General features: G+C 45.5%; 4 protein-coding genes across 4 annotated transcripts; all 4 read left to right on the top strand.

The window, feature by feature from the left end:
• Window positions 1–322: 322 nt before the first annotated feature.
• LOC310806402 (histone H4) lies at window positions 323–634 on the top strand (the record flags this gene model as incomplete). The annotated part of the gene is made up of 1 exon (XM_083672484.1): window positions 323–634. The coding sequence occupies one exon, from the start codon at window positions 323–325 to the stop codon at window positions 632–634; it is 312 nt and encodes a 103-aa protein (XP_083528610.1).
• A 6,091-nt stretch (window positions 635–6,725) lies between these two features.
• LOC310806401 (histone H1-like) lies at window positions 6,726–7,346 on the top strand (the record flags this gene model as incomplete). The annotated part of the gene is made up of 1 exon (XM_083672483.1): window positions 6,726–7,346. The coding sequence occupies one exon, from the start codon at window positions 6,726–6,728 to the stop codon at window positions 7,344–7,346; it is 621 nt and encodes a 206-aa protein (XP_083528609.1).
• Window positions 7,347–8,081: 735 nt separating this feature from the next.
• LOC310805377 (histone H2A-like) lies at window positions 8,082–8,468 on the top strand (the record flags this gene model as incomplete). Its single annotated transcript, XM_083671036.1, has 1 exon — window positions 8,082–8,468. The coding sequence occupies one exon, from the start codon at window positions 8,082–8,084 to the stop codon at window positions 8,466–8,468; it is 387 nt and encodes a 128-aa protein (XP_083527162.1).
• Window positions 8,469–9,438: 970 nt separating this feature from the next.
• On the top strand, window positions 9,439–9,922 carry LOC310805619 (histone H3.2; the record flags this gene model as incomplete). Its single annotated transcript, XM_083671385.1, has 1 exon — window positions 9,439–9,922. Exon 1 carries the CDS (start codon window positions 9,512–9,514, stop codon window positions 9,920–9,922), a length of 411 nt encoding a protein of 136 aa, XP_083527511.1. The 5' UTR covers window positions 9,439–9,511.
• Window positions 9,923–11,772: the final 1,850 nt, after the last annotated feature.

Below are 11,772 nucleotides of genomic sequence, written 5' to 3'. Positions count from 1 at the left end.
TACCCATTGTCATTGGTCTGAGATCAGTTTAGTCTTTTTCCCACTAAGGGTAAAGCTTAGATTTTGGTACGGGTAAATTGAGTCTAGTTCTGAGCTTAAGCCAACCATCAGTCATCTGAGTCAGTGCAATGCAAGTTGAGGGTCATTCCCTATATGGATACTGAAAGTCAGTAGCTCCTCCCACAACAACCCTCGGCACAAAAGGAGGCAGGCGACAGCGCGCACTTCCTGTAAAGGCTGGTCTCAATCACGTCCTCGTAGCTGAAATAAATTCACCCCATAGTACCATCAAAATCATTATATTACTGTTCTGAACGTAAACATGTCTGGCAGAGGAAAAGGAGGAAAGGGACTCGGCAAAGGAGGCGCCAAGCGTCATCGCAAAGTTCTCCGCGATAACATCCAGGGAATCACGAAGCCCGCTATTCGCCGTCTGGCTCGCCGTGGCGGTGTTAAGCGTATTTCTGGTCTGATCTACGAAGAGACCCGCGGTGTGCTGAAGGTGTTCCTGGAGAATGTGATTCGTGACGCAGTTACCTACACCGAGCATGCTAAGAGGAAGACTGTTACCGCCATGGACGTTGTCTACGCTCTGAAGCGCCAGGGACGCACCCTGTACGGCTTCGGCGGTTAAACCATTCGGGAACGAAACCAACAAAAAAACAAAGGCTCTTTTAAGAGCCACCCATCTCAACACAAGAGAGTTGATTCCATTTTTGGACGTTGGTCAGGCTAGTACGTGTACATTGTCACTTCAGTGTTGCTACATGAAAATGCGTCTCGGTTTTCCAAAGGCTAGAAATGACAATCCCACATGTGACTGTAGGAAGAAAATTGTTACATGGTGAACTAGTCGCTTTTTTTCGATTGCGCACATGTCCGCAGAGTCCTAAACTGACGTATTGTCTATTCTGACCGTGATTATTGTAACGCATGCCCTTGCAAAGTACCGTCCCAAAAAGGACAATTTCGTGTGGTTCTGGCGGACGCGCAGGTCTTATGAGGGACTTCGTGTTCCATTGGTGTCCATTCTCATCGTGTTATTGTTCTCAATCTTCCTTCTCTTCTTGACGTATTAATATTAATTTGGTACGGCTCATATCGCCGTAAGAAACAAGGAAACCCGACAGGCGAGTGAAAAAGCAAGGGAGGGGTTCGGAGTTCGCGCGTGCGCAGATATTGTATTTGTCCGCGAGGCACGCGCCTGTTCTTTAAAAGCGCCAGAGCCAGGCTCGTTCTTTAGAAACAAGCGTTCTACAATCACCTCCAGGGAGATCCAGACTGCTGTGCGTCTACTGCTCCCCGGTGAGTTGGCCAAACACGCACAAGTACACCAGCTCCAAGTAAAACGGTGTTTTCCGACTGCCAAATGGAATGTGTTGCAATGGTACTGACAGTCTGCCTGCCAGCTCCACCTCTGTGTGTGTGTGTGTGTGTGTGTGTGCGTGCGTGCGTCAACCTAACCCTAAAAATAATTGGAAAAATGGATAGATTTGCTGGGTAGTTTAAAAAAAAAGTGAGAGTCTTATTATGGTAGAGGATAAAGTTAGAGATGGAAGATGGATGGTTGGTTGGTTTGTTTGCTGGATGGATGAATGGATAGATAAAAGAGATGATGGAAGTCCAATGGAAGGTGTTCTCTGGTCCTTAGTTCTATTCATATTGACCGCCATGTCATCAAAACTACCCAAGCGCTGGTTGATAGTTCCAGAACTGGTTTGTAGTGACGCTGTCTATGGTGAAAACATCTAGGTAAGGACGTAAACTATGGCATTTTATAAATGGACGTGGCGTGTGTATGTTGTCTAATATATCATGAGCAGGATAGGCTGGAACAATGGGAATTCAAAACCACCTGTTGTATCACAGTTGGTAATGCACAAGACTGTCATGACGTAAACCCCTGTCCTCAATATTGTGTTCAGTACGTACGTTTATTGCATCTTTACTCTGGAGAATAGTGGATAGTTGAAAAGCGTAATCTTTCATTCAAAAATCCGCATGATGTTCCTCAGATATTTCGTATGGAATGTAGATTTTTTTTAATGTTGTCATTCGCCAGCATTCTGAGCCATAGGGCTACATCAAAATTAATATGACACAGCTCTGGTATTCCTTGAATAGATGTTAGATTTCCAAATGGGTCAGAGTCTTTAAAAGGCATCTGCTTTAGCCAGGCGCCTGTTAATGTCTATCATCCTCACCGTCACTGCATACGCTAGGTGAAGATATCCTTGACTTCAAGTGTCTCCTGTTAAAGTTGATTTGGAGTAGATCGGGTTGTTTAGGGTCATCATTTTGGTCTTCTTGTCATTTATCTTCAACTCGAGCATTCGGTTGATGTCGCTAATCGAGTTTAAACGGGCCTAAATATTCAAGCCTGACCCGGGCCGGTCCAGATGAGGCCCGAGCCTAGCCCATCAAAGACATTGTTATCAGCCAGAGCCCGAAAAAGCCCGAATCCTAGAAAACGGCCGTGCCTTTATCCATTGCGCAAAACAGTTAAATCACAGCGTTGCGGATTAAGGGGAGCAGAAAGCCACTGGCTGAGAAGGGTGGAGAGAGTGACTGCTTGAAAACACACCACATTATCAATAACTATATTTTGTGCCCCTGCCTTTATATATTACCTTCTTTATTTCCAAAAATAAGCGTTGTTGCCAATAGTGCTGCATAAGAGGCTTCACGCAGCGGAGTTTGTTTCAACTGATCTGATACTCTTCTTCAGATGCAGGCGAATAGAGCGTGACTGAGCAGAGGTACAAGAGCGAGTTGGGAAAGTTTATTCGTTTTATTGCAGCTTTTCAATAAACATCAATTCGGTAGGCTAATTAGGACTGACAGAAACAGCGAGAGAATGTAAAAAGCACTCAAACATGAATTATTAGCATTATTTCTGCAGATAATCTATTTATTATTATTATTTAGTGTACAGTGGTCTATGTATGTAGGTTTTTCACAAGGTCATTTTCACAAATCTTGAATGATATAGCAATCAATGCGTGCCTTTGTTCAGGTCCAGTTTAACTTTTGTCAGCACAGCAGGTAGCAGTGTGTAAGGAGAGGGGCACAGATAAACATAAAAGGCTGTAAACCAAGGGGGAGGGATGGGGGGAGGCCTGGGGGATTGATGGTCGGGTGGCAGAGCAGGCAAGGGGTATTGTTACGGTTCCCCCTCCGAACCACCCCTCTGGCGCCACCTTGAGGCCCCGGCGATCATCGCTGGAGCGTCCAGTTCCCAGTCGACAGCGCACCTGTTCCCTGTCTCCCCTCAGCACACCTGCGAACCATCTGCAATCACCGCCCTATAAGAACCTTGCCTGAACTCCACTCTAGTGCTAGAACGTACTGTGATCCTAAGGTAACATTTGTGAATCGAGACCTACAGACACTTCAACTCTCCGGTGTATTCTGCAAATTCCTTGTGTTTCGTCTTCCTCTGCGTAACCCAACTTGTTCTCCTGTGCCCCCATCGAGATACCTGGTTTTCCCCTCGTCAACCCTTCCACGGACCTAGCCCCCTTACCAACTACTGGACCTCCCGACCTGCCTGTCCGACTACCCGTCTGCCTGCCCAACCGCCTGCCTGTCCGACTACCCGTCTACCTGCCTGACCCCCCTGCCTGTTTGACTGCCCGCTCTCCTGCCGACCCCCTGGACCGAACCTCGCATATGGGACAGTATATACAGTAGCATACTGGCAGAGTGTGTGTGTGGCATACTGGCATGGAATGTGTGTGTGTGTGTTGGGGGGGGGCATCAGAACTAATTAAGTTATAGGACATGAACTCAAGGCCTGTTTAAAAGCCATGTGCGTACTACCTGGCATCTGTATTGCTACTACTAGCACTATTGCTACAGTTACTACCTCCTCTTCTGTCACTACTACCTGAACCGACTATGAATATACTAGCTCTGCCACCAGTACAACTACTTACTTACTACTGCTACCATTACAGTATTACTACTAGTACGGCTATGACTACTACTACTACACTAGTACGGCTATGACTACTACTACTAACACAACTACTAGTACTACTACTACTACACTAGTACAGCTATGACTACAACTACAACTACAACTACTACTACTACACTGCCATCAGTACTACTGTGATCAATAGTGTCATTGTGTTGTCCTTGTTTTGAATATGTAAGAAATATGGTCCCAGTTCAGACTCATACACCAAATGGAAGGTGTTGCAATGGTACTGACAAACAGTGTGCCTGCCAGCTCCACCTCTGTGTGTGTGTGTGTGTGTGTGGGTGTGGGTGTGAGAGAGAGAGAGTGAGAGAACCCCTTGAACTCGTCCTGGTTGATCTGCTTGATGATGGCGTCTTTTACGGGCGTGAGCACCGGTTCCTCGTGGGTGAAGTCCTAGTCGAAGTTGTTCACATCCCTTTTGGTTTTCTGTTCAGGAGAAAGAGAGAGAGGGCAGGAGGGTGTTATAACTAGTGTATTAATGTTTCATCATACTTAGGGTCTGGAGTTTGTCCTCTGTACATAACCTGACCAGGAAAAACTCTGGGCCCCATGCCAGTGACTTGTTCATTAGTCTTAATCAATTTCATACTGAGCGAAACGTTGCTTCTTTGTTCCCTTGATAGAGAGAGATAGTCCAGCAGGGTGAGTGATGTTGAAGAGGACATCTTTTTTTATACATAATGAGTTAAACGGTCTCAAACAGCATGCACATACGGGTACTCTAGTACTATCAATAAATTAGCCCACTGCCAATACATTACCAACAGCCCACTTCTCTGTCGATAAAATGCCTTCATATCATCCGGATGACATTAGGCTGGCCGATGCAGACTAGTCAAACAAGTCGCTGCCTGTCTTTCTGTCTCTCACTCCTCATCAAGAGCATTAATACGACACAGGTCGTCCGAGCCAAGGAGCGCCAGCACCCTGGTCCAAGAAGACCTACAGACACAACGAGCAGCGAGAGAGAACAGGAGTATCAGTGTTTAATGACTCGATGTTACAATCTTCCATGACTCCAGTCGTTATGTTGTATCATGAACGCGCAGGAGATTTAGCGCGTCTACCCTCCCCTCTTGTCTTTGTCTCATTCGACTGCTGGAGTAGTGTTGTCACTACTGATGTTTGTTTGTCTATGCAATGAACAGCTTCCTCTGTGAATAAAATGAACATGAGTAGGCCTAACTACACTATGCACACGCATGGCCAACTTCTAGGACACGAGTGAATTCTTTAAATTCATAAATAACGGCCTCATATCCAGCATGCACATACAGGTAATCTAATAATCTAATAAAATTAGCCTCCCACCACCGCCAAGACATTAACAGCCCACTTGCCTATTGATGATTTCGAGTGGTCCGGGCAATTTGATTGCTGTGGCAATATACACTCACCAAGTCCTTTATTAGGAACACCTGTACATCTTCTCATTGTGGAAGTGGTGTAAACGTGTGGGGAATGTTTAATTGGCACACTTTGGGCATGTTAATACAAATCAATCAATCATCGCTTGAATGCCACAGCCTATTTGAGTATTGTTGCTGACCATGTGCATCCCTTCATGGCCACAATTGACCCATCTATTAATGGCTACTTCCAGCATGATAATGCATCATGTCACAAAGCAAAAGTCGTCTCAAACTGGTTTCATGAACATGACAATGAGTTCAGTGTTCTTCAGTGGCCTTCCTAGTCATCGGATCTGAATCCAATAGAACAACTTTGGGATGTGTTAGAACGGAAGATTCACTACTTGTGCACCTGAAAAATCTGCAGGAATTGCATGATGCAATCACGTCATCATGGACCAGAATGCTTCCAACATCTTGTGGAATCAATGCCATGAAGAATTGATGTTTTGAGAGCAAAGGGAGGCCCTACCCAGTATTAGTATAGTGTTCGGTAATAAAGTGCTCGGTGAGTGTGTATGACACAAGTCACAGAGCACCAATCAAAGGATTATCTTGTCAGGAGGAGTGATTACAATGCTGGTCATAACATCGCAATTGATTGTGGATGCTTCCTCACAGTAGACATGTACCAATCATAGCCAGTGGCTTTCGCTTGTCCTGTCTAGATGAATATGAAGGAGAGGAAGCCACTTTAGACAGTTGAGGAGAGATGAGAGGGACACCATCCCGAAGCACCGTCTATAGGGACAAGCTCCCAGCCACATCCCGGCGACTGTGTTTTACGCCCCCCAAAATAGCTCGCATTTATAACACCCCCCACCCCATCGGGGGACCCTCAATCGTATTACTCCCTCGCCAGACAACCTGGCTACCTGGACAATGAGTGCTGGCCGCAATAGAATGCACTTTAACCCACTTTAGGAAACAAATAGCACGGGAAAAGCTGTGCGCAACGCTCCCTACGACGGTCGAACGGTGGGATTTTGAGCGAGTTACAACAAAATAAACGAGGCCTCCACGGCCCACATGACTTTATTCTGAACGGAGACAAGTCTGCTTGCTGGCCCGTTCGCATTTGGACCTCAACTCGGCTCCACCGGTGACTTTTGGCCCGTTATTCGCGAGGAGAAAACACAGGCGCCGGAGCATTTCGGCAGCAAAGACTGCCGAGCAGGGATGGTTGAGTCTGCATGGTTCTCATGTCGCATTTAAGGACAGCCCCCTACACCGGCTTGAGCTTCATTCGCACAGAGCAGCGTCGCAGTCTGACTTCTAGCCCTACGAGTGTGTATACCGGAACAAACGAAACTTTATACAGAGACATGGCAGAAGTCGCACCAGCCCCCGCCGTCGCCGCGCCGGCCAAGGCACCCACGAAGAAGACAGCATCCAACCCCAAGAAGGCTGGCCCCAGCGTCGGCGAGCTCATCCTCAAGGCCGTGTCCGCATCCAGTGAGAGGAGCGGCCTGTCCCTGGCCGCCCTCAAGAAGACGCTGTCGGCCGATGGTTACGACGTAGAAAAGAACAACTCCCGCGTCAAGATCGCCGTCAAGAGCCTCGTCCTTAGGGGCAGTCTGCTCCAGACCAAGGGCACCGGCGCCTCCGGTTCTTTCAAGCTCAACAAGAAGGCCGTCGAGGCGGTCAAGAAGCCGGCGAAGAAAGCCATCGCCCCGAAACCCAAGAAGGCGGCCACAAAGAAGCCCGCCGCAGCCAAGAAGCCCAAGAAGGCAGTTGTAAAGAAGCCCGCCGCCGCCGCTAAGAAGTCTCCCAAGAAGGCAAAGAAACCCGCCGCCGCTAAGAAGGCCACCAAGAGCCCCAAGAAGGTCAAGAAGCCCGCACCTGTTAAGAAGGCCCCGGCCAAGAGCCCTAAAAAGGCCGCCAAGGTAGCGAAGCCCAAAGCAGCCAAGCCCAAGGCAAAGAAGGCTGCCCCAAAGAAGAAGTAAACTTCTAGACGGTGTTCATGTCGACACTTGTACCACAAAAAGGCTCTTTTAAGAGCCACCCACCTTTCCATAAAAAAGTGCATTTTCGTCCATGTTGACAGAAAGAAGTCTTCTCAAAAAAGGTCCAATATACACCAGTCTCAACCACTGACCGATACACACGAGAATAATAGTGATGCTAAATGTTGAAATGGCCTTAATGATGGATTTAACAATTATCTAGTAACTAGATTCTAGTTAATGCACACATGTTTGAACAGGCTATATAATGTCTCACTCGGTCTCTGACTGCGGGAGAGAGGGGCAAGGAGGAGGGTATGCCAGAGTATTTAATATCAACATATACAGATGTAGTTCCTCTTTCCGATATACCGTTCATTACGTTATATATGGATAGAAATGGGCTGGCGATAATAGCCAACTTTTCGCTGTAAAGTCAGTCAGGAGTACTATTTCACTATTTAGTGTATTATGTAGGACGAGTGTGATTTGAACTTTGATTTCTGGCGCGCGAGGGAGACTTCCAAAGACCGAGTGAAAAGGCGGTCAATCGCTGGGCGGCGGGACAGCGCGCGCATATCCGCTCCAGTGCCGGGTTGCTGATTGGATGAGGTGTCATCGACCCGGTGGCCAATGAACGCCGGTCAGGTCGCGGTATAAGAATGTTACTACGCGATTGATTATCATATCAGACTCTTTCGTTTAATCTACACGAAACCTGTCATAAGCCTAAAAATGTCAGGAAGAGGAAAAACTGGAGGCAAGGCCAGGGCCAAGGCAAAGACCCGTTCTTCCCGCGCTGGACTACAGTTCCCCGTGGGCCGTGTGCACAGGCTGCTGCGCAAGGGCAACTATGCCCAGCGTGTGGGTGCTGGCGCACCAGTCTACCTGGCTGCTGTGCTTGAGTACCTGACTGCTGAGATCCTGGAGTTGGCCGGCAACGCCGCCCGCGACAACAAGAAGACTCGTATCATCCCCCGTCACCTGCAGTTGGCCGTCCGTAACGACGAGGAGCTGAACAAACTGCTGGGCGGTGTGACCATCGCTCAGGGTGGTGTGCTGCCCAACATCCAGGCAGTGCTGCTCCCCAAGAAGACCGAGAAGGCCGTAAAATCCAAGTAATTGTTCCACCGTGGCTTCGACTTGACTACTGAACCCCAAAGGCTCTTTTAAGAGCCAACCACTTGTCTCTAAAAGTGTGTCCATCCTTTTCTCTAAACTAAGCTGCGCTTTGCTATCTTGGGGTACCTCATGCTGTAGCCTACACTCACGTTCACGGTCATATTATGCTTCCACCAGGTGGAGAAGACACACCCAACAATACTGACAGACACTCCTGCTTTGGCCTGATATGGTGATGCCAAAGGACATTTCTCTCATGATGTGTGCAACTATGTTTCAGCATACCATTAACAATAACATTCAGTCTTCCATCTTCAGGGTTTTAAAACGTCACCCTTATGTAGTGAACCTTGGTCTTCTATATATAATTGACGTTTTTAAAAGCAGAGTAGGGACAGCTAATGATAAAGCTATAGATATTGATAATCTGTCATTGACGAACTTACCATTTTTGTCAGTAAACTTCATCCAAATATACATACATCTCTGAAGCCAACTGTTAAGAATAGCTTTAGCTTTCATAAATAATCTTGTTTTCAAGATTAGACTTCACACTGGCTAAGAATAAACACAATTGAACTGTACCTTTACAGGGATGTTGTGTAATGAAATGAATGGATGGTCTTGTATGGCCATAAACCCACATTCATTCATATTCAGCCTCAAACCTAATGCATCTGAGAAGAGAGTAAAAGCTATAGCTACGGTCATTGTCCTTAAGAAAAAGAGCGGTATCATCTGCCATTTGACTAATAATTATGGATTTTCCCATTATATCGAGTTTTTTTATTTAATATTATTATATTCACATTGGGGGTGGGGGGTGGGGCAAATGAATCGCGGCAGGGGTTTAGGGTTTAAATTTATGGCGGGCAGGGTGCACGGAGCTCGTGTCCAATGACAGCCGGAGACGTGGAGACAACAGGCCAATGAGCTCGTCCATCGTCGCCGCCCAATCGGGGCACGACGGCTCCGGCTTTATAAACTGTACATGGCGTTTTCTTGAGACTATATTCCGACTGTGAAAGAAGGAAGTTAACGCCATGGCAAGAACCAAGCAAACCGCTCGTAAATCCACCGGTGGGAAAGCCCCTAGGAAGCAGCTTGCCACAAAGGCTGCCCGTAAAAGCGCACCGGCCACCGGTGGTGTGAAGAAACCTCACCGTTACAGGCCCGGCACCGTGGCTCTGAGGGAGATCCGTCGTTACCAAAAGTCCACCGAGCTGCTGATCCGCAAACTGCCCTTCCAGCGCTTGGTGAGGGAAATCGCCCAGGACTTCAAGACCGACCTGCGCTTCCAGAGCTCAGCTGTGATGGCCTTGCAGGAGGCTAGCGAGGCGTACCTGGTCGGTCTGTTCGAAGACACCAACCTGTGCGCCATCCACGCCAAGAGAGTGACCATCATGCCCAAAGACATTCAGCTTGCCCGTCGCATCCGCGGAGAGCGCGCCTAAGATGATCAGTCTGATTTTAGTTCATCAGACAGCTCAAAATACCCAAAGGCTCTTTTAAGAGCCACCCCAATATTTCCCTTAGAGGCATGTTTCCATTTACCACCCGTCTTGAACCTTGATCACATGACTTGATCTTCAATCTTCTGGGGAACAGAATATATACGGAGACTTAGTTTAACATCTGTAGGAGGAGTACCATCCCGAAAAGTTCTGGAAGAATTGAAATAATAACTAGCCTAATTATTTAACAAATAACTCGAGGGGAGTTATAGGTAGATAGAAGATTGAGTTACAAAAAACGATTCGTTTGAAAAGTTTTAATGTAAGCAACTCAAATTACACCCCTGCACCATTTAAAGTTTGATTGGTGTGAATAGCTTAGAAGATGTAGGAGGAGTAGTTTACCGAAAAATCGGAATAATTACAATAGTAAGAACTACAAAAATAAGTTCGTGAAGTGGGCTTGTAAAGTCTTATTGGTCGTAGAAAAAGTTTAAAGATGGTTTGGACGATAGATTTGCTTGGGTAGTTGAAAGAAGGTGAGATCGTTTGATTTTTGTTGAGGACACAGTTAAAGATGGTTTGATTGGTGGGTTGGGTGGATGATGAATGGTTGATTGGTTTGTTGGATGGATGAATTGATAGACAGATTAAGTTAAATAGATGAGGGAAAGATAGATAAGACAAGGACTGATAGATAGAAGATGGTTTGCTTTGATGGATGAAGTGATAGACGAATGAGGATGAATGTACGAGAGGGGAGGTAGAGATAGAATGTATAATAGGAATGGAAGCTGTTTACACATTTTAAAGTGTAATTGATGTGTCAAGCTTAACATATGAAAAAGTGGATACATTTTGAAATGTCCCCATTCAGAGCAAATGGCCATAGGAATTAATAGGATTCCAGACAAAATGGGGTACAGCGCAAAAAGATTAAATGGCATGAAAAAAAAAGTTAACAAGAAACTAAAGTTATACAAAACATGGTTTGGACATAGATAGATTGTCAGGGTAGTTGAAAGTAAGTAGTAGGATGTAAGTAGTAGGATAGTAGGATGGACCGATGGATAAAAGATTGCCAGAGGGTAAAATATGCAGCAAAATGAGAGAAGGTTGGAGGATAGATGCATTTTGGAATTAAAGAGAGTCGATATAGAAAACTTCATTGGGAGTTTGCCGTGAGTTATCTTCAAAACCAATAAAAGAGTAACTGCTGACAATTGAAACAAATGTTAATTAAGTTCAATTAAATTGAACTAAATTAAATTAAAGTTTAGAGAGTATATATGGATTTAAAAAGCTACATCCAATCCATAACTGTATTTATTGACATTACAAATGCATGAGAAAGTAAAACATGTTCATGGAAATGAATGATACAAAGACATAGAGACCTCCAGGTTGACCTTTTTTCTAATTTATTTTTGAGACAAGTCAGGTTCAGACACATCTTTGTGTACTTTTTGTTTACATTTATTTATATATCTCACACAATCTCAGAAAGTCTGTTGTTTTGCATAATTTGGTTTTGTTTGTTTGTTTGTTTATTTTTCCCTTTTCACCCGTGATACAAGGGGCGATATATCGCTGATTAAATTTCCAATCGTTTTTCTGATGTTGTCCTGTTATTTTTAGCATAGTTCTGACAGCAAATGGCCAGCATTATATAGAGCATCTCATATTTCAGGACATCTTTTGCTTTTTAAAATAACAGTCCACAATTAACATCCATCCCGGAATGATTTCACTCCTTTTAAGTGCAGTCACATTGGATGTGTAAAACACTCCAACTCCATCTGCTTTTTCTTCTCCTATTGATATCATCAATGTTCCATTAGTCCACATAT

This window comes from Argentina silus (genome assembly GCF_951799395.1).
Source record: "Argentina silus genome assembly, chromosome: 6".
Lineage (NCBI taxonomy): Eukaryota > Metazoa > Chordata > Actinopteri > Argentiniformes > Argentinidae > Argentina > Argentina silus.
This window is presented reverse-complemented; position numbering and strand designations above follow the sequence as displayed.